Here is a 23477-nt window from a genome sequence, read left to right on the forward strand (position 1 = left end):
CAGTACCCACAAGAATGCAGTGTGGCCACGATGAAGCTATTGATATCCAGTCCCTGCCTCCCGGACTGACCCCTGATCACCCAGAACATTCTAATAACTTCTGCAGATTTGCCCGAGACATTATCGTGACCACAAAGTGATACAGACTAAGCAATCTTCATCTTAGAACACTTTAACAATCTCCAGCTTCTCCCACAAATGCAAAGCTATAGATTATTTTATTTGTCCAAGACCAAGACCACATGCTAATGTTTGTCCAGTTTCACTGCCATCATTTTTCAAGACCAACCAAAATATTTTCCCAAAAAGTACTTTTTAAATTAGATCTTGTAAGCAAATACATTAAGTTATTTCCCTTAGAAGCAGGATCTCATTTTGGGTAAGTTTAAGATACCAAAAGCCCACCTGAAAATGCATGTTATTTCTTGGGCAAAGTTAATTCTTTGTAATGTAAGTATTAAAGCTCAAAATCACGTTTACTGAAACATCTCTTTAACAAAGCAGCAAACTGTAGTACAGCATGAACACTGTCACTGTCTCCTTTTAGCAGAAAATTTCATTTCACCAGCGCAAATTTTATTGTAACTACCTTCCAGTACTTCTCCCCTCTCAAGGTTTTCCTGTTTTGTAACACTCTGGAAACCCAACATCTTGCTTTGAAACCCTGGCTTATGGCCAACTTGCAACTGATACTACTGTTTAAATACCTTCCTAGCAACGTTCCACAAACGTCAAAACACCCTGGGATCAGTCATTAAAATGTTTTTGTTTCAGGTACAGCACTAATGAAAACCAAATGTCTACATTTATTTTAACCAGCTTAATGGTCTAGGGACTTTGCTTAAAAGAAAGCTATGAATCAACCCTCATTTACTTGACTGAACAGCACAACATTGTACAGTACAACATTGTACAGAGATACAGGATCATATTTTTAAAGGTTTAATAAGACTTTCAGCCACAGACAGATTCAATCAAGGAGGCCAAATTAATCGCCTCAATTTTCTTCTTCTCTAAAGTCTTCAATTACAGCACACTCAAAACTATGCACTTTTAGCTGTAACTTTACAAGGCTCAATTTGCAAACAGATTTAAGATCCAAAACTAATGTTGTGCTACAGGATAGACTATTGCAAATTAAGTAAGGTACAAAATACCAGATCCTGCCTGAAGTTTGAGCCTTTCCAAAGTGCCTGCTTGTGAAAGATATCACTGTGCTATGCAAGTGTATCTCCCAGTTATATACACGCCACATTCACTGGACATGGGAATATTCAGGGTGGGAACTGCAGCATGCTAAATTAAATGCTCCATACAAAGCTGTCTTTCAGCTGAGAGTCGTGACATTCTGCTGCTGCTTTAATCCGCACCTTCTACCATAAAGCCAGCAAATTCTATGCTGGTTTTGTACAGTCTTAGCAACATAAAATAAATTGATGTTTCAGCAACATTTTATACCTAAATTCATTTTTGAATGCTTTGTACGTACTTCTCCACAGCAAAGAATAGAAAAAGTCTGCTGAAGCAAAACCAACACAAGCTGGCACAAATATCTACATTTCAGTAACAACACTATTGACCATCATTTGTATCTCAAGATACTTGGAGCACGCACCACCTGTTTCCAATTAGCTCTCACACTGTTCAACCGCACAATTAATGACAGCTGCTAAAAAGTCTAAAATATCAGGGAAAACAAATAGAAGTGTAACAGCAGCTATGCAGGATTGAGGCAAGCCACGGTCTTTTGCTAACTATGAGTCATTATAACACATACAACACTCCAGTAATGTTAACTTGCACTTCACAGACTTCCTTCACTACCATTAGAGTTTCTGTCTGCAGGAATGCCAGTGCCTCTGTACAACAACTGCTTCTAGGCCAGCAGAGTGAGCAGGCTGCCCGTGCACTTCCAGAGTTTTACAGACCTAAGGAATCCCTAACAAAGGCTTCCCAGTACACATCCCTAACATGCACATCCGTCCTATTTAGCCAGAAACAGAAAACAGAGCAAAAAGCCTGCTCAAGAAGTGACACCAAGTGCACAAATGCTAATCCAAAAATAAATTTTAAATGAATGAATCTCAAATCATCAATTTTTTTTTATTCTGCAAAATGTGTGATGTATAGCAAGAAAGTAAAGGTTATAGATAACTGATGAGCAAGTAAGTAAACTTGATAACACCCACTTTAAGTACATTGCCACTATATTTGAAAGTGCATTTTACTTATGAACACTGGTATTCTTGCCATGCTTTCAAAATTATGCAGAACTCTCCCTGTGTAAAAATCCTTCTTTCTAGCACTGCAAGACATTGAAAAGACTTTTTATTTGCCTAATTCAGAGTTTAAAAAAATCACATGCTTACAGTAATTCACTTGCTTTCTCCATTTAGGAGGTTTTTTCCCCAGAAATTAGAATACAGAATGCTGGTACTAAGCTGATAATTGCTTTCCTGTTAATCCCAAAAGGAAGCGAAAGGAATGATATGACAAATAAATGAATACTTAAAATTAATACACTTATGTTTTTAAAATAAAAAACCCAGTGCAACATAATAGTCTTCCAAGGCCTTAGGTCTCTGACCTAGTCATGACTTTATACATGATGGACATCACATCAAGAGCACCACAAGCAAAGAATCTTTTCTCAAAGTTTCAGCTAAATTATCACTAAAAGCAACAGGAAACAAGATCAAATAGTTCAGCTATTTAAATGAGAATGCAAAAACAGCTGAGAATAATTTTTTATTCCTTTATTTTGTAAATCCACATACCTGCTCTTTGCTACTTTGAGAAAGAATCACAGCATACTGTTTATATAGGTATTTTTCTTACATGGATAAGGGAAGTATGAATTCAACCACACCCTTCAAGAACCTTCAAAAATAACACTTCTCCGCATGAATATTCTTGGACCCTGGCAGCCTTACAGTACAGTCACAGCCCCAGCCAGTGAAGAGGTCCTCATGTGACGTTTCAAATAGATACAACAATGCCTTCATTTATTAAACTGACCATACCTGCCTATCACAATTTCTCTCAGGCATTCAGCACAGAAGATTAATATAGAGCATGTGGATCAAAAAAGCAATACCCCAATGATCAAGAAAAACAAATTCCTGTAAGAACACAGTTGGAGCTAAATTCCTGCTATCAAGTACTGTTTGCACAAAGCAGCATAGAAGTGCAAATCACAAACTCTCATGAGACTCCCACATCGCAGCTGCATACAAAGGGAACTTTTAAAACCTAACCTATGGTTTGGGACAAACTTCTCAAATATGACTCTTTTAAGCAGTAATATACAATCATTCCTCTCTCAAAGGGAAATAATTACACCAAAAGCAGATTACAAAGAAACAGCAATACTGAAAAATTAAGTCTTGTTAATTCAGAATATTAAGATTTATTTTTATGGCTCACAGAATAAGCTTCAATTCTTACATATGACAGGGGATCTTTTATGTGAAAACACCTTGAGGAAAAAATAGATAAATACTAAATATTTTCCAGCAAAACAGTATTGTAAATCAAAAACAACTCCCAACGAAGGGGAGAGAAAAAGAGGCATCTGACTCCATCGTCAGAAGGCTAAATAATTACTTTATTATTCTATACTATATACATTGCATCTAAACTGAATCTGCCTTGCACTCAACTCTTGCTCACAACTGCACAGAACTGCACTGTCTGCACCCCTGTCTGTTCTGTGACTGTCAGCAGACAGTCCCAACACAGACACACTCTTGGCCTTCATAGGCCAAGGGAACAAAACATCCTCACTTTAGGTAAACAATTTCCATATTGCATTCTACTTTGGTACAGCAAATGAGATAAGAATTATGTTTTTCCTTCTTCTCTGCTTGTCTCACAGCTTCTCTCTGTTCAGAGGGCATGTGAATACTACAAAACAGAACTTTACACTTGTTATATATTGAGCATTCTCACTTTAAAGCCTCATCTAATTCAGTTCAAAACATAACCCATATCACATGACCCGTTACAGAAGAGCAATATGGAAGCAAGGAGAGCTTAAGAACCAGGTGGCTGCTCAGCTTCCTTCACACTGACACAGTCGTGGGAGCAGTCACCCCTTTTAGAATAAGAGAAAAAAAAAATTAAAGTATCTTTTTTTTAACCCAAACATTCTGCATCTGGGCATTTTCTCACAGTGTAAGAGGTTACCAAAGTAAGGGTCAACCACAAAGCATTTAATAGAGATTACTCTGTGAATATTAGGATCTTGATGGTTGGTAGTGGCAGCTTTGGAAGCTGGATGTTGGGTCAGGCCACGAGGATTGATGAAAACTGAGATATTTGAACAGATGTACACAGCAGTTTGGGTTTTCTTCCCTATCATTAGGGCCAACTGGCCTTTCTATGTACAGCACAATCTCCAGGTAAGCAAAATCAACATATGGGATGATTGAAAAAAAAAAAAAAACCCCAACACACAAAACAAAAACATAGTGGCTTTTTACCTAAAAATCTACTTGGAAATTAGGCTTGAACTGCCATAAAAGCATTCTAACCCAAGAGCATTTGGTCACTGGTGATTATCAGCAGAAGAGACAGATTTGTATTGTTAAGACAACACCTAATAAAATGAAATAAGCATGGACTGCAAAAGACATTCATCCCCAAGCACTGTCATGTTTTAGCATCCTGTTAAGTTTGTACATTTGTGGGATATGGGCTATATTAGAGCAGCACGTGGTGCCAGTACCACATCAGGCTTCACAACGTGAAGCTAGAAATCCACTTCTTGGCAATTTCAGTAAAGATTCTCACAACTTCATTTAGTCCTGGATATGTCTTCAGATCCATGCCCACTTTCTTCCCAAAGAGGCTGAACTTGTGAAAAAAAACTAGACTACAGCTTGTCTCACTGCTCTGCAAGGGTTCCCTCCCTGGCATACACTCCTGACTGAATGTTTGGCTACAGGGAAGGACCCAATGAAACTGTATCTCTAAAGAGGTGCAGAAAGTACAGACTCCACATTGCGCAATCTGAATGGAAAATGCAGATGTTTAATGGGGCTGGTATTTAGCTTACAGGAACCACTAAAGATATTTTGCACTACATCTATAAAAGCAATGAAAGAGCTCTTCTATGAAACACAAACAATTTCAAACACAGCTATCTCTGTACCTGTCACTTCACAAAGGCACCTCTGGCTATTGCTATGGATACTAAACCCAGAGAACATCTTGTCACCTTCATCTGGAAATTCAGACTTTCTGCACTAAAATTAGCACACTGAGAGTATTTCATTTGCACTTTTAAAAACACACAAGACACTTCTTTGTAGATACATTTCAAGGTTTTGGAACACACAAGGCATAAGACTATCACACTTTTCTCAAAATACTTGTAATAAACTTTACATGTGAGGTAACTCTAAAAGGTTGACAGTGGAGTCAGTCAGGGAACTGACTGGCACAGGCTGACCATGCCCAGGCATGCTCTCCCACTCAAGTAACCACCTTTGATTACAAAGTGGAAGGGAACAGAGTCATTGTGGCTGTGGACTTTCACAACTAAATTCATCACAGAACGTATACAAGGACCAATTTTACCAAGAAAGCTGCTGCTAATTCTTTTTCTCCACTAAGAGTGGTCATCCATTTTTAGCAGCTGCTTCTTTAACAGGTCTTTCTCTCTCATCCTTCACTTTCTAGAACAGGATATTCACCTTTTCATTCTTTTCCATTATGTTGCCTCTTAACTTTTTGCTACTCTTGGCTATGTGACCCAAAATTGAAACAAGTATCCTGCAGCAGTTGTTTGTCTCATCCTTAAGGGCTGCACAGCTTACAGTGAGACATGAGCAGCACTTAGTAACACCTTCACTGTGACACAGGGTTCAGTTTTCCTCAGCTTTCAAACATGCCTGCCTACATCTCTTCCAGTGTGACCTGGGAAAGGAACAAGTTAAAGTTTGACTTCTGGTTTAATTGCATATTTTTTTAGTGGTTACTTGACAGCAGAGTCTAGTGCTGTGCAGGTCATTTGCATGGGCTCCAAAGTCATCAGTTTGTATTTCTGAATCAAGATTTGAGAGGTTACATAAACATATTTATCTTTGTGGGCTTTATTTTGGAAGGAGAGAAAAGTAAGAGTGCAGCTACAAAGGAGCAAAGCAGATGACTTGAAAGGCAGAGAACAGACCAGAAACATATTTCAAATGTTGTATTATGTAATACAACATACAAATGCTCTCTCATGGGCATTTCGTCTATGCATGCAGGAGTTTTATGGCTTGATTTCCTTGTTATGTCAGTTCTTAGCCAGAAAAAAATCACCATCCCCTTTTCCCAATCACAGCAGGTCTAGGACCTCTTTGCTTTGTGCAAGTGCATGAGATGCAGCACATTTTGCAGCAGCAATTCCTTAGTTCCAGGTGTGTGCATTGTCTCCCTACTTCAGTGCTGACTGGCAGGACTCCAACACACAACACAGGGCACACAAAATCAGCAGGGTCTTTTTGCTGCAGAGGGAATAAAGCAACCTGAACAACTGACAAGCTAATGCAAAGTAAGGATATACACATGAACATCTCTTGTTCACTCTTTTCAAAGTGAACTTAATTCTCTAAGCAGACAGTAGAATTCACATTCACTGGCCAGTTAGATCCAATGAGAACTGCATCACTTGAAAGCAGAACATGCATTTGGAAATAGCTACCATAAACCTTCTCTACCTCATTCCTCTGTAAAAAAACATTAAGAACCTGACATATCCATGCAACTTGCTGAGGAAATGAGAATTCAACATAACCTTTTAAAAAATTATGCCAGCTCTTTTACAAAGATTTCACTGAAAGAACTATTAACTCTATAGGGTGACACCATAATAATAAATTTAAATGTCTGTGCAGACCTAATTTAAAACAAGCACCTGCAGGAAGAAGGCGGCAGGGATTTCAACCTGATGCTACCAGCCTTGGAAAAGGTATTTCATTGCCCTAAAGACCCCACACACCCTCTCACTCTTCAACACTGCCGGTCTGTTGAACCAGAATGACACCATATAGCATTGCACTCAGCCTCTAAAGGAACTTAAATTAAAAAAACAAATCCTTTGGCTGTATTGCTGTATCAATGCTCCAAGGCAAACCAGCTTATACCAATGCAGCCTCCTTCCTTAGAAAATAACAGGACTGGGATTCCAGTAAAATTTTAATTCTTCAATCTTTCTGTATCCTTATAAATAATGAATTAAGTAAAAAACTACACCATACATCTGAAGTCTTTGAGAAAGGAGCTGTCTTCAACAATAGCAGGGTACCAAAAATGGAAAGGAAGAAAAAAAAAAAATTGTTATTTTCCATATATTAAAAACTAAGGAAATTACCACAAGGTTAGATATTTTTAACCTATCAGAATTTTAAATTATTGTTCTTTAACCTGAGGATACTGTAGCAGAAGAATTCAAACACAACTTAGGAATTCATGAATGAAAACCTTGGGCTTACATACTAACTTTTAACGTAGGAAGACAAGTTTGAGAGTTTTAACTCTGCAGCTACAGACAAAAATTAATCCTTGCAGCGTTACATTCTGTGTGTGGAAAACAAGGCCAGGGATTAAACATGCCCTTCAGCAAATCATAATTCAACATGTCTAAGATTAAGATGCTGACAGTTCTGTCTCCCAGGCCCCAGTTCCTGCTATCAGAGTACACTGCCTCTTATTCATGCATTTTAATTGCCAGATTTGGAAAAAAAAGGCATGCAAGATAAAGGCGGCTATCTGCTAATGAGAGAATGGTTTATTTTAAATCTTAATTCTGACTCAGAGGAATGAACTAAGCAGTTGAAAATCTTAGAATCTGATATCAAACTTACCATGAGGTGTAAAAAGTCTAATTTCTCCCTCATCCCCAAAGCAATTTTACATACAGCTAGGGAAGAAAGATGATTCTGGAAGTTGGTAGCCATCAGTTTACACTCGGTCTATCAACTGGAAGATATTTACAGATGTGAAACGGAAGTGAAACAGAAGATTTATACAAATATTCCCCCCTCTCCCCCAATGCACTATTACTTTCTTTGAAGAACAGGGAGTGGAAATGAGGGAGTACAGAGGCGCAATTTTGACAGCAAGACCTATTATCACAAAATGAGAAGGTGATTAACATGGGCCCAGTGCTATGAACCACTGTGATACCTTTTTAATTCGAATGTCCCTGCTTTCTAGAAACCCTTCTAGGATTTTCTAATACTCTCATGGTTAGAAAGCAGCTCAATAAATCAACTAATCCTGCCTCTCAGGACTGAGGGAGAAAAATATGGTCTAGACACAGTTAATCTGTGCCTTATGAGGCACTCTAAAAATGGCAATACCACAGTCTTTCCAAGCAATCTGTTTCAGTGGGTTACAGTTCTTTTCTAGTGTCCATTTCCACTCTCTCTGTTGCAGTTTAAGCACGTTACCAGTGGTTCTGTTGTCAGAGAGACTAAACTGAAAAATGCTCACCATGTTTATACCTCACCTGAAGAAAACTCTTCCTTCCCTCTGTAGTCTTCCTTTCTGTAAGGAAAACACTTCTCAATCTTTCTGGGAATAAAATAATTACATTTTCAAGACTTCATTCTTTACTTTCCTCTACACTGTCTTGTAATCATGCTTTTCCTAGGGTGAAATGCTTAAGCCTGGCATGAAAGACTATTATGTGCTTTGTAGAAACTCATCCTGCATACATGTCACAGTACATCCAAGCTATTTGCAGCAGCTGTGTTAACAGAATCATGTCTGGCTTCTCAATTGCATCATCCCCAGAACTCTGCACAAAACTCATTCTACTCCTCCACAGTCTTCTTGTACAAAGATGATAAACGGAGGATCTTGAATCCTGTCCTCATCCAAAAGGCATGGTTTTCTCCCTCCCAGACCGCTTCTTCTCTGTCCTCAAGTCTCTGAACCCTATCCACATTTTCCAACACACTCACAGCAATTCAAAGCTTGATATTGTCTGCTGCTAATACTGCACAGCCTTAATGTTTCACTTAAGTCAAAATTAGTGACAGAATCCTGCAGAGAGCATTCAGTCTCCATATCCTCTGGTCTGACAGTGATCCATGAAACTATTTAAGGCTTTTCACCAACTTTGTGATATTTAGAGAAATATCCTTGCTTATAATACAGAAAAAGCCATTAGAATAACTAACTAAACTCAGAACACATTTGCTCCTCCCAAAAAAGACTGGATACCATGCCATAAAAGGAAATTTGACTGGTTGTGAATTTTGATTTGAGAAAATCCACTCGAACGTTTATTTAATGTTTTTTGTACTTATTACTTGAAAAACTCATCCAATAGCTCACACTTATTGCAATGTTTTTGCAAGTGTACTTCAGAACTCCCATGCTTCTTTTCTACCTGACCCACTTAGATACAGGTGCCAGGCCTGGCTTGCCTCCCCAGCCAAAAGAATTAAAGAATTTTATCTGTCTGCATGGAAACTGATAATCATGCTGTGATCAGGAAGCAGGTGAACCAAATTATCCTTTAAGTTTCACCTGCTTTCCAAATTACCCCTTTTGTAAGTGCTCTTCATCATCTTCCTTATACAAGAAAAATTCCTGTGCTTCTGTTTTTGGTGTCAGGTATAACTACAGCTTATCCAGTAATAAAGATATATCTGAAAAAAGTACACTAAACATACAGTCTAAAATTTTTAAATGTTTTCCTGGGAAGAAAGTTCATTCAAACCTTTGTCAAAAAAAGGTTGCAACCAATTTATTTTTTAGAATATTTTCACCACTCAGGTCTTCTATTAGTTGTCTGCACCCTGATTTATAAATACCCAGCAGCATTTCACATTCAAGTTAACAACAGTCCAGTTTGGTAAACTGGGAAAACAAAGTCTTACGTTGCAAATGTAAATGATCTCACAGACCACCAAACACCTCCTTGGTGCTAACTGAGGTCTCTTGCCTCCTGTCCTGGTTGAGCTGTACCAGCCATGCTGGTGCACATCCCACCATGCCTTGAGCTCATTCTGTGTAGCCTCCAGCCAGGACCTTACAAGGACAAAGGATGACCACATCACCGGAGCACACAGCAGCCACATCTACAACTAAAACTACTTGATATTGTTAATTATAGACAGCTTCTCAGGAAGCTGTCTGTACATGCCTGAATTCACTGGAAAGAGGTAACTCTGAGAAGAGAATTTAAGCAGTGGAACAAAGCACCTGCCCTTCTCCATGGAATAGCCACAAGTGCTTGTTTTGGCCCATGGCTTATTACATGCCACATCCAATGTGGCATGTAATTACCACTTCCAATTCATAACTACCAAAATATTTACTTTATTCAAACTTTTCACCTGCTGCATTTCTGTTTTCTACTCCCTTCAGTCATTCTGCTCAAAGCTGTAGTACAATAGGGAAAATTCACAACACAAACATTGTTATAGATATGGGTAGTAATTCATGGGAATAAAAGGTGTATCAAGCACAGGAGATGGGCATTCACAAGAACCTACACGCAGTGTCGCCCAAGGGATGATGGGCCAGATGAGATGCCTATCTGAGATGACCAGGGCCATCAACACCTTCCATCTGAATGCAAGGTTCCGGGAATCGGGGAAGCCTATTATTCTATTCCCAGACGGAGGCTTTGTGCAGCCCGAGCCAGAGAAAGAAACCAACTTGAATATGAAGAACTCAGAAAGAAACAAAGACATCCTGCTGCGGGCGAAATAAACTGTTTAAGAACTGCTGCCTCGAAGCAGCCAGGGTGGACGGGGTGGATTTGGTGCTAGCGAGGCCATTTCTCACGCTCACCCGCATCACCTTCCGGGTGGTGCGCTGTCCGATTTGGTTGGTGGCTGTCCAGACTGTATTACGGTCACGAAATAATTTTTTTTTAATATTTGTATTAAAATTGGCTATTTTTCATTTATAAGAAACATGAACACAAATTTCCAGAAAAGAAAAACAAGATACCACAGAACACCTTCTTAACAGGGCTGACAGAAGGGCTGGTGTGATGTCTCGAAGAGTGAAGTAGTACAACTGTGTTGAGCTATCATTCAGACCCATTATTATCAGCTGACTAAATGTTAACCTAATACACCTTTCACACTAAGGCACTGACCACCAAAGCCTTCCCTGAACCAGACAGGGCAATGATGAGAGGAACAGTAGATAAGAGAGAGCACTCAATATTAAGAATTCGTCTCAGAGTCTCGTGATCCTGTTATTATGGCTTCTGTTTGTGGGTTTTACAGTTTTAGCAGCCTTCAACTTCTAGGTTCTACAGATTTAGCATCCTAAGTTCTAAAATCAGCTAAGAACTCTAAACAGCATATTCAAATTGCCTTTGGGGGTTTGAAGATAAGATGCCAATTTAAGAAAAAACAAAATCATGTTTGGCACAAGCAAACAGATGCAATTTCTCCTGCCTAGATAGTAAAAACAAAAATAGAAAATCTTATCTTTTTGGAAGTCAGTAACTTCTTTATTGTGTATGCAATTAGTAAAGCCACGGAAGAGAAGTTAAATAGCTTCACAAAGTAACAAAAGCTAAGAGGGACAAGCCATCCCCAATCCATTCAACATCACACATCAGTGATCAAAATCTATTAAAAAAAGTATTAAAACCCCTTTCAATTTCCCCAAAAAGCAGTTTGGTTTGTAAAATTCAACCATGTACAGGGAAATAACAAACCACCATGTGACCCTCTTATGGAAAGGCCATGAAAAAAAAAGAAATTTATCTGGAGTTTATGTTGGCCAGGCAAATCAATGCACTTAGTCATAACTCAACAGCACTACTTACAAAGCAAGTAATTGTTTTCCCACTAATGCCATCTCTACCATTTTTTAACACGGAACAAGTTGCCACAATACTCAGTACTTTGTAGCCAATCAAACTGGCTTTCCTTGACAGCAAAGAAAAGCAGTTTGCTGATGCAACAGCTAAGCAGTAATGCAAAAATCCCGCAGTTGCAGCTCACAGTCAACCACAACTACTTTCTTCAGCTGTCTTCGTGTATAAACATTATTACACAATGACATTCGCAAAACCCTTAAAGCAAATCTTGTTTGTACCCAAAGTTTGTAAAGTTTCACTGTCACTGAAAATACCTGATGCCTAATTCAGGCCCAGAAAGTGTCCAGGACCATTCAGGATCTTAGACTTCACTGCCACAGAAGTGAGTTCTAAACTATCTTAATGATCTTACTTCTAGCTTTAATAATGGATTTTGGTTTTAATTCCATTATGTTTTTATAAAGCTATCATCATGACATATATTTCACAGGACTTAACTTCAAAGGGTTAAGATTAAGTTACTGAATTCTGGCAATACCTACTGTAGTTTTTTATAGCACCAAAGAAGCTGTCAACAATAAGTGAGAACATATGTTTAAGACTAGGGTAAAGTTTATTCCAAAAGGCAAAAATTCCCTTCACCTTTATATAATTATTTAGAACGGCATATGTATTAAAGACAATATTTTAACTTACTTGCATATTCAAAGGATGTGGCATAGCACTCTGTAATTTTCTAAGCCCAAAACATCATAACCACAGCAATCTCTAATTACCTAGTTCTCAAAATCCCCTCTTCCTTCCTCCCCCACAAAGGTATCTCCACATCACCCAGTTTTGATGCAACTTCAAGAACTGCTGTCCAAGAGGGGTGTTTCAATATTAAATACTTTTACCATTAGAAATGGATCCTATCAGCTGTATTGCTGAGCACAGCAACTACTTTCAGTAAACACAATAGGGAGAAAATTCCTAAGGAAGTCTTTTAAGTTCGCATCTAAAAGCACTTTCAGTCCAAGCTCGTAAGTATTAAGCACCCTCTAGATCTTACAAGTAGTAAGAAAGTGCAAAACTCAGAAGACCACAAATGAGGCTTTGCAAAAAAACCAACAAACAAGCTCCAAAAACTCCAGTTTTAATTCCAACACTACCCCGAAGCACAAGTGTAATCTGAGCTGTACCATTCCACTCACATTCCAGGTAGAATGGATTTTGTGTTTACAAAATACATCTTCTCAACTCTCACTACCAATGCTCCATCCTGTCTATAAATACTTAATCACAAACACTTCACAAAAGGCAGCTCATCGGCAAATGAATCTTCTCTAAGTTAAAACAAAAATTATGTTACAAATAAGTCAGGTATTGGAAAAGAAGCCTTAAAGAGAGATGTATTCAAAGAAACAATTTCTTAAGTCAGTCACTTTAGATCTAAAATATTTTTCAAGCATATTCACTGACCAGACGTGTACAAGTCACAGGAAGATGATGCCGTACTTAAAACTTTGAAACCTGAAACAGTTCTCCTTGAGACTCTCTCCAAACACTCAGTAAACAGCAAACAGGATACTCTTAAAAACCAAGGCACAAGCCCACTATTAGCTGTGGCAATATACCTTAGTGCCTTTGAAATTGACTCCCTAGTTCAACTCCAGCAGGCACATCTTCTCACATGCAAGGATGGCAATTGCACAGGGAAATACCAGGAAGTCTAAAACAAGGTTGTTTACAGCCCCTGACCAACCCTGGTTACATATAGAGGAAAGATAAGAATTAAAGCTGTAGTATCCAGGAATAACAAATTTAATTTCTAAACATTCTGGCTCTGCACAAGAAAGGAGTACTGCTGAGCAGACAAGCTTCACCCAGGAGCACAAGTGTTTTCAGATGACAAGGCAAACATTTTCCATTATTAAAGCCTGTCTCCCTCCCATTTCATCTGCATGTGAAGTTCATTAAGAAGGAGATACTACACAAGACTAAACCAGTTTCCATCTGCTATTAGTTATGGCTTAATTAGTCATTTTTATTAATTTGTGTTACATAACACAAGAGTTATGTTGTACTATAGACAGCACAAGAATGTTCTTAACATGCTGTATTTGTCTGTTTCTACAAAAACAACAATGCTATACATAAAGATACACAGCAAGACCTTTCTTCAGAAACTTGAATGCAGAAAGTTGATCTTATTTCCAGTCATATGTTGACTGTACAAACCCACCAGAAAGCGAGTTTTTCCTGTCTCACATAGAGGACAAAGATGGGGGGAGGAAAAAGAACACAGAGGGCAGAAAGAATGTTTCTTTCACAGCTTCTATAAGCTGTGCATACTGTGAGCAAAACTTGGGCTCTGCATCACTGAGAACACCCAGCATGGCACACTAACATTACAGTGATATTTGAGGGTGCCAGGACGAGGGAAGAGAGGAGAATCTTGACTCCATATTTCAGAAGGCTGATTTATTATATTATGATATTATATTATGTTATATTAAAATGCTATACTAAAACTATACTAAAAGAATAGAGAGAAAAGAGCCACCAGAAGGCTAGAAAGAAAAAGCAAGGAATGAATAACAAAATCTTGTGACTGCTCACAGCCCTGGCACAGGTGGCTGTGATTGGTCATCAAGTGAAGACAATCCACATGCACCAACTGAAGCTGCACCTGTTGCATTCCACAGCAGCAGATAGTTGTTGTTTACATTTCTTTCCTGAGGCTCCTCAGCTTCTCAGGAGAAAATCCTGGCAAAATGATTTTTCATAAAAATATCATGGCGACATAACATGCCCCTAGATTACCATACAGCTTCTCTCATCTGGGGCTGCAAGTGTTAAGCTGTCTCCATATCACAAAGACCTCTGCTTCCCCACCTCAGCACTGAGGTTCTCCCCGCTCATAGGAATGCGTGCCACATGCCCCTATTGTCATTTCCTTCCACACGCTCCAAGAACACACACCTTACACTCACCAATTCTTTCTCTAGTGCCTTTCAGATGTATTTCTACTTAATTTTAAATGGCACTTTCCTGCCTATATACCACACAGTTTCTTTCTCTGTCTCTCCTCAATTCCACCTTTACTAATGAGAAAACTTTATGCTTGCAAGGTCTACACTAATCTACAACACTATCAAAAACCTTTAGCCTTCTGTGATCCCTGGCTTTGCCCCATTCCATTTCCCAACAATACTTTTGCTGCTTTTCTTTGCCCCACTCCACTTACTTGAATGCTTCCACTTCCAGATCTCCTTGCAAGATCACCATCTGACACTGGTTCCCCTTCCCACAACTCTCCCAGACAGATTTATTTCTGTTAATATTGCATGCTGAAGAATCTCCCACAGAGAAATTTAAGCTGCTATTTATAAGCATAGAGGAAAGGGCAGCTTAAAAAAACCCAGGATTTTTCACCTTTATAAAACTGCTTCAGAAACAGCTCTGAACTTCCCAACCAGACTCCTCTGTTATCCTAGTTTTCACCAGCTCAGCTGGACTATGCTCCTTGATGCCCAAAAAGTTTCTCAGAAGATCTTGATTTCCCATCTTAGAATCATTATGGTTGGAAAAGACCTCTAAGATCAAGTTCAACCGTTAAACAAACACTTCCAAGTCCACCACTAAATCCTATCTGTAAGCACCACATCTGCCTGTTTTTTGAACACTTCTAGGGATGGGGACTCCATCACTTCCCTGGGCAGCCTGTTTCAATGCTTGACCCACCTTTTAATGAAGACATTTTTCCTAATATCCAATCAAAACCTCCTCTGGAGCAACCTGAGGCTGTTTCTTCTTGTGCTATCACTTGGTACCTGGGAGAAAGGACCAACTCCCACCTGTCAACAACCGCCTTTCAGGTGGTTGTAAAAAGAAGTAAGGTCCTGGGCCTTCTTTTCTCCAGACTAAACAACCCCAGTTCCCTCAGCCACTTCTCATGTGACAGATAACATTCACACTTTTTTCATTACTGCAGGCCTCAAAAAATCAGAACTCAGATGGAAATTTCCTGTGGCTGTTCTGTTAATGTCATGACACATTTAACAACAGCATTAATGTATCACACCTCAAGAAGAAAACCCATTAAAAGGGTATGATACTGAAAGAGGGGTTTCCTTTTTACAGAAAAGCTAAAAAGTATTTTGTTTACAACTGAACACTGATCTGTTGATCATTATTTGCATTAAAAAACTTCCATGTCAAACAAGCAGCAGTTACAAATTTGTACTGCTTTCACATAACAGTCTCCATGAATGTGTGACTTACAGGTTACAATCTACTCTTACCCCAAATATAAAGCAACCTTTTTTTTTTTTTTTTAAATATAAGAACATTTTCACACCTTCCCATAGTATTTAATTTTTGCTGCACTTCACACCAAAGCCCAGCTGACTCTGTAAAAACCACCTACGGGAAATCACACTAAACTCAGAAATATCATATGGCTGCTGAACAAGAAAATAGCCATGGTTACCAAACCAAATTAATGCCACTGATCACTTTAAAGAGAGATAGATGTAGGCTTATTAATTACCTGAGGTGCTTATTATGCATTTCAAAGTTTGAAAGTAATTCTATCCCTCTATCAAAGCCAGTCAATCATCTCTGTTAAAGGCTGAGAGAAAAAGTCATGCTTACTGCCCAAATAAATCTATGGTCAACATATGAAAAACATTACTGTGAAAGCCATTCCAAAAGCCTCCTCATGGGAAAGGGTAACATTTTGAGAACTAAGTGTTTTCACATGTTGTTTTTACCTTTGCTCTTCCAAAGTTTTGCTTTTCACCTCTTCTATGGCAAGATTTTTTTGGAGGCTACTAATCTGAATTCCATCTCTTTCTTCTCAAGGCCCCTTGGGACCACTTCTCCCCAATCACTGTCCTTTGTTCCTGCTACAGTAATTCTCTGAGCAGTCAAAAACAGCTTCACATGGCATGTTCCAACAGAGCCAGGAATGTGTGATGGTAGTGCATTTGGAAAGGAGTGAAAAAAAAATTGAAGTGAAGAGAAAAAAACCCCGTTCTCAGCAATGTTGAGACTCTGCTAAGAAAGCTTCATCCTCAAGTCGTGTCTCCCCCTACCCTGGAGAAGGCAAATCCATTGAAGCAAAGGTTTGGCTCTACAGACAGGAAAGCCCAACGATTGACACGGCCCTCTCCCAGGTGCCTTGAAGGCAAACAGACATCACTGTGGCCTTATTTATCACTTCATATAACCTGCAAACAACCTTAACTTTGCTACAGTGAGTTCAAAAGCAGGCCAAAAAAAAAAGCCAATTGGGAAAAGCCAATCATTGAGTTTTATTCCCTACATATACACTGCGTCCCTCAAAAGGGGGAAAAATACCCTCCTGAGTGATGGCACAAGGCTTCAAATCCTAAGGCACTCTTCCATACTTGGCACCACTCTAGTGTCAAGTCCCCAATTCAACATCCATCTGCTTCTAACCAACATACACATTTAAGCTTCTAATTTCAAAATAACGGTGTCCTCCAACTAGACTATGATATTACTACAGTATATCACTCCCTTCACTCTAAAGGAGGAAACAAACCTTCCTGTGCAATCTGATTTTTCTTTCTATTTAATGACCACCAAAATATCCTACACTGCAACAAAAAAGTTCAACCACTATTCTGATGCAGAATATGAGTGTCAAAGGCTGTTTTGTTTCCTTACTTTAACGTTTAAAGATAATTACTTAGGAAAAAAAGCCCCCACCTGGATGTTTGCCTCTTTAATTTGTGTTTCAATTTACACAAGCATTCAGCAATCAGCACAGCAGCCCCCCAGTACTAGTCAGAGTTTCTGGGAGCTACTAAAAAACTGAAGAAGCACAAGTAATTTATTTTATATTCAAAGAAAAACATAAATATATGTAAAATAAATACAATCTGTAAATGTTATATACATTCTAATATAGTGTGAAAATTTGATTACAAGCTTAAATATCTGCCACAAGATACTACAAATCACAGAATCTCCTGGGTTGGAACAGAACCAGAAGAATCATCCAGTCCAACACTTGCATGGGACAGCCCCAAGAATCACACCATGTGCCTGAGAGCATTGTTCAAACACTTGAACTCTGGCAGTCTTAGTGTCATGCCAACATTTGAAATATTTACGTTCTTCTAATGCACTTTTCCCTGGCCTCACCTTAGCTGTTTGACCCTAGATCTCTTCCACACCCATCCCAACAGGCTGCTTGCTTCAGGCTCTTATTCTTTTATCCAGTTGATAAATCCCTTATTCCTTCCAGTCTCAATTCATCCTATCTTCTTCCTGGCACCTATTTTTGCCTGTAGTTCCACCAGCCAACACTCTTGAAGCTGAGCACTTTTATAAGTGCTTTTATAAAGACAACCCAGATGCCTTGTCCTAAGTGTTTGTTACTATTTCACAGGTTTATCCAAGCCAGATATTCTATAACAAGCTACTTGCAAGTCTGATCAGAGAGATTTTGTTCATTTGTTCATTTTAATCACACATATGCTGCAAACACACTGAGTAACTACAGCTCTCCATCTCTCTCCTGAAGAGCTGGTTCTCATTTGCATCCATACAACCTGAACCATCAATCACTCTGCAAAAATCTATTTTTCCATCTTCTCCAGAGGCTGAGAAAAAGAGATGGAGTGTCATATTGCCTTACTCACATTAAAGTTTTTCATTAAACTTCTAGTATCCTCTCAATCTCTCCTAGGACGAGGATGTGAAGAACCAGCAGATGAGCTGTGCCTGATGCAGGAACTAAGCCATTCCCAAAGCAGGGTACATCGAGAGCTCCTGCACTGGATGCAGGTGCCACAGAAAACATGGGAACCGGTTGCTCGCACTGAATCCAGAAACTGAAGAGGCTTCCACACTTCCCTGGACAGAACTCTGCCCTAATGGTCTCTCCAACACTTCCAGTGTTTTCCACCGCCACTGGAAGCAATGAGCAACCTTATCACAACATCGGTTGTGCGACCAGAAGTCGAGAATTACCGTATCCTTATTTCCCAAGACAAAGGGAAATGAGCTCCCTTTCGAAACCACTGCCTGTAGACCTGCTCTCAAGGAGTCTTTGCTCCTAACAAAACAAGCACCGTGTATCTGAACAAAGGGCAGGAGCACACGAAAGGCTGATCACATCGCAGCCCGTAACGAAAGAAAAAAGTCAGGTGTTCGAACGCTTTTAAATAAAGGAAAAAAAAAAAAAAAAGCCCCAGGTCCCAGTAAAATAAACACAAAAGATTCAGAAGTGAAGGTGAATAACTAATTCATTTTTACAAGATATTTTAAGGTACAGCTCAGCCGACACAAGGGCACCGCCGCCCCCAGCAGGGCTCTCTCTGCGGCGGGGCCGCCGCTGTCCCGGACCGGGGCTTCCCCCCTCGCTACACGAGCACGGGGCAGCCGCCGCCTCCTCCTCCCCCTCCCCCTCCCCAGCGCCGCCGGCCCGACCTGGTTACCTCGGCGGCGCGGAGAGACTGCCCGGCGAGCTCCTCTCACCTCGCGACCTGGCGGCTGCCAGTCGTTGCGGGCCGGGCGGCGGCGGCAGGAAACGAAAGGCGGCCGCAGCGTCCCCACCGAGGCGCAGTTACCATGGGACGGACGCCCTCTCCCGCTCTCTCCGGAAGTCACAGCCGGCGGGGCGGGGAAAGGCGGGGCGGCCGTCCCCGCCATCTTGAGCGTGGCGCCCGGCCCGGCTACCGCATGCCGCCATCTTGAGCGTGGCGTGAGGGCCCGCGCCACCTCTCGCGGCCCGCCCGGTGCCTGGGGTAGTGGCTGCGATGGACGGAGCGTGTCTAAACCTCCCCAAAGAGCAACAGCCTAATAGACACACTTTTAAAAATGTAACATCGAAACTGTGGGAAAGTCGTGTCTGGGGTTGAAAGGATTCCCCTTTAGTCTTAGGAGATTACACCGCAAGGGCCACATTGGCCCCCAGGCAGTTCCATCCTAGGCAGTGACACAGATCAGAGTCCATGTGCTGGACCACCCTTCATCTCTAAAAACATGTCAATATTGCACATGAAATTGCACAGAGGAAACAACATTATCTATATGGATAAGCCTGGTGCTGAATTCCTAGGAAAAGCTTGCTGCAGACGTAGCTGTGCCAATTTGTACATAGGCCTAATTTTTTAATTACATGGTTGCATACTTTTCTGTCCCAAAAGGCATCTATCTTATTTAGTGCACAGAATGGGCCAGAATACAGATACAGAGCTTCCTAACCTTTGAGCGCTTTCTTTTGCAGTTGGAATAAAAAGTATGTCTTTGTAATTTTTAAAACCGTAGTAACACGCGGGGTAATCTGCAGTGATCCCTTGCACATGATGAGCTGTTTCACTTTCATGCTGTTCTGAGGGTAATTGGTTCTCCAAAAACCCTTCGGAAGCATGTGAAACACCCAGGTCTGCTGATGGTTTGAGAACCGGAGTCTGCAGCCTGAGTCAGACTCCAATCCCCTCCTTCCCTGATAATTCTGGGGTTCATTTGGAGTGGTTTTTATTGAGGGCTTGTAATCTCCAGTTCTGACCCAGGACTCCTCCTGAACTCAGCCATTGCTGTGTCTCCACTAGCCCAAGGTTTGCCTTTGGTCAGATGGGGCAGAACCAGAGCATAAAATGTTGTCAAAGCTGATGTTTTTAACACTGTCATGTTTGGGGCTAGAATTGCACTCAAGGAGCGCTGTGGTGACAGGGAGGGAGCATATATATTCTGGAGGAGATTTTTCTGTGAAACAATATGACCAAGAGAGAGGGGAAAGTTCCATTTCTCGCATCTGCAAAGGACTTTGCTGTCAGCCCTGCCAGTGGCATTCTGCCACTTCGCCTCTAATTGTACCAATTTCTTCCATAGACTCAAGAAACAACTGAGTCATACAATAAAGCTTCTGTAATTCCTATGACTCTTTTCTTTCTTCCTTTTTCCCCCCACAGAACAAATTACAGGATATCATTCATGTAGTGGGCCTCCACTGAAGTGCACTAACATCAAGAAATTTCCACACCCCAGCTCCTATCTTTCAGTGCCATCTAGTGCCCGCTCGGAAGAGATGGTGTAATTAATCAAATTTCTCCTCATCAGATTGATTTGCTATAATTAATGCATTTTGGAAATTGATAGATGGCACCGGTAGAAGGTATATTAATATAACATTTCTCTATATAAATCTAACGATATATAATTCATGTTTTTCTTTTATGGTACTAAATTCTGACACAGACACTAAATTCTGACACTTTGACATTAATTAAATTAAAATCAATAGCAATGACAAATCAAGCGTATGTATATATATATCAGTCATTTACTTTTGGCTATGCTGTTCTCTGTAATTAATTAGATTGCTTTGGAAAATAGTGGTCTCATTTTAAAAAAGTACTGAAATAATTTATCACCTTCTTCATTTTCAGCTCTACTGAAAAGGAGTAGCCCCCCAGACCTGAGCCAAATCACAATTTCATTTACAAAGTAAATTTGCAAGGCTTGGAGTAACAGGTGTTTCTATCCATCTACAGAAAGGAACAAGGTGATTTTTGAGACAAAATATTAAAGGTTATCCAGAGATCATCTGTCTTTAGGTTTATATATTTTATCTCTTCATGCCTTTCTCTACAGTGATGCTAGTTATTATTCTCATCAGCAGTGAAATAGTGCTTAACCTTGAAACACCCTTGTTTGTCTTTTACTGTAACACATAAACTTGAGAGATGCATATGATGGAGTTATGTCACCTCCCATAATACTGCAAAGAAAGCACTTAGTGGCCAGTACAGATAATTCCCCCTTGATGATCTCAGATTCTAAATTAAGATGCTAATTGTGGGTAGCAAATACAACAAAAGGAATATGAATATGGAATTCTATATAATAGAATTGTGCATATTCAGATCCTTGTTTATACGTAACAAATCTTACCTTTCCTACCTGGCCATGAAAAGAACTGGAAAGTCACTATTCTCTGAATTGGTCCAGCTAAAGAGGAAACAAAACAAGATTCTTTCATGCTAGTAAAAATCTAATTTAATTAGAGCAATTTTAGATCACAATTCTGACAGCTGTGTTTATCACACTTTCTTCAAAGGATAGAAATTAGAATTGACTGACATTAGCATCAAAGTTTATTTATACACCCGCTCACATTCTAGCAGCCCTTCTGAGTTTGTCTGTTTGTTTAGCTCTTTAATAACACCACAGTAAATAAGATTTCATTTCAGAGAGTGTGTGTTTTTTGTCAAAGCATTTAGTGCAGACTTGTTGGAATGCTATGGTAGAGCCTCTTGTTGCAGGTTTGATGAACGAGCACTGGGTATTCTCCAGAAAAAGCATTTTAAATGGTTAGCAAGGACATAGCCTGGGATCCAGAATTTCTTTTTCATTCTTTTTTGTCAACAACTAGAAAATATCTGTCTTTCAGCAGTAGCCAGAGACAACTTGTCAATCCTTAAGCTGCAGAAGACTGCCCAAGTCTGCCAAAAGCTTGGATGGGGTGGAAATGGAGCCTCCTGTGGATATGACCCAGACAGAAATTGCTGACCGCAGGCCTCCTTATGCTTTACTTACTTATGAACTCAGAGAAAAGACAAACACAGCTCTGCGAGCAAAGGGGCAGTGTGGGCATTTTCTGCCTTGCAGTGAAACATCAAAACTAATGAGGGAAATAGCTGTTCCTTCCCAAGGTTTATCATGTACAGTCAGGACAGTAGCCTTCCCTAGACAGTGCTAGCAGCCTTAGCTGAAACAAAAAAAGTCAGAGCTCTCACTGAAAGATGTCATTCAGAACATGAACAAGGAACAGCATAGCTGTAAAAGTTCTCTCTCCAGTGGGCATATGATTCTAAAGAGAAGTGAAATTAAAAGAAGGAAAAAAACCACCAAAAACCACCAAAAATTTTTACAAAACCCTGCAGAGAATAACTAGAATAACTAATGGGAATAAATTCCACTGCTTTGACCACAGAATTTCCTTCTCAAATCCTGGGACTTAATGTGCAACAGAATTATGATAAGACAGCAGTTCTGTGTAATGGAAATAATTTCAGTTTTGATATTTCATCCAGCAGTGCAGCCAGGCCTGTGGAGCGTGCTATCTTAGCTGGAGCACTTATTGAGCCTGACCATTGGTTTATACAGTGGTCAAAGTGACAAATTCAACTCTCCAATTCTGAACTTAGGAAAAAGCAGAAACACCAAGGAAATGAGACACTCAGCAGCTGGTTGGTGAGAGAGAGAGATGAAAAATTAACAACTTTCAATCATTCACAACACATGTTATGCAGAAAAAGACTGAGCTCCCAGTTTTGCTTTGGAGGTTGTGTAATTTCCAATCTTGTCTCAGACTCAAACATGGCTTATGGTGGCAATTTGCATGTGGATGAATGAAACCTCTGCTTTCAGTGATTGTATTTCTGTCTTGCTTTTCCCTAGCTGAGAGAGAGAACAGCTTTTGGGATGATATATTACCTTTCTAAATATCCCCATGCTGTAAACCATTACACTCAGACTTTTTTTAAAAAAAAAGAAGGAGGGAAAAGGAAAAATGTAGGGAAGGCAACAGTGTTAACACTGATTTGCATTTTTAACTGACAGCCCAGCATCTGGAAAATTTTGTTTATTCTGTTTAGCTAGCTGAAACCACACAGGCCCATGTAAACCCAAATTTTGGGCATGCTTTTTCTCAGCTACCATG

General features: G+C 39.8%; 1 protein-coding gene across 4 annotated transcripts in view; it reads right to left on the reverse strand.

The window, feature by feature from the left end:
* Positions 1–19403, reverse strand: part of DISP1 (dispatched RND transporter family member 1) — an 87984-nt gene extending 68581 nt beyond the window's left edge. Inside the window, exon 1 of one of the 4 annotated variants that reach the window (XM_041402403.1) lies at positions 19289–19403. In XM_041402403.1, coding sequence (XP_041258337.1) covers positions 19289–19383 — 95 coding nt within the window. In that variant the 5' untranslated portion in view covers positions 19384–19403. Of the gene's footprint in view, positions 1–19240 lie in introns of all 4 variants that reach the window. The other 3 variants (XM_041402407.1, XM_041402405.1, XM_041402406.1) reach the window with 3 other exon arrangements.
* Between the last annotated feature and the right edge of the window lie 4074 nt (positions 19404–23477).

Source organism: Onychostruthus taczanowskii, unplaced genomic scaffold (assembly GCF_017590055.1).
Source record: "Onychostruthus taczanowskii isolate IOZ18803 unplaced genomic scaffold, ASM1759005v1 scaffold199, whole genome shotgun sequence".
NCBI lineage: Eukaryota > Metazoa > Chordata > Aves > Passeriformes > Passeridae > Onychostruthus > Onychostruthus taczanowskii.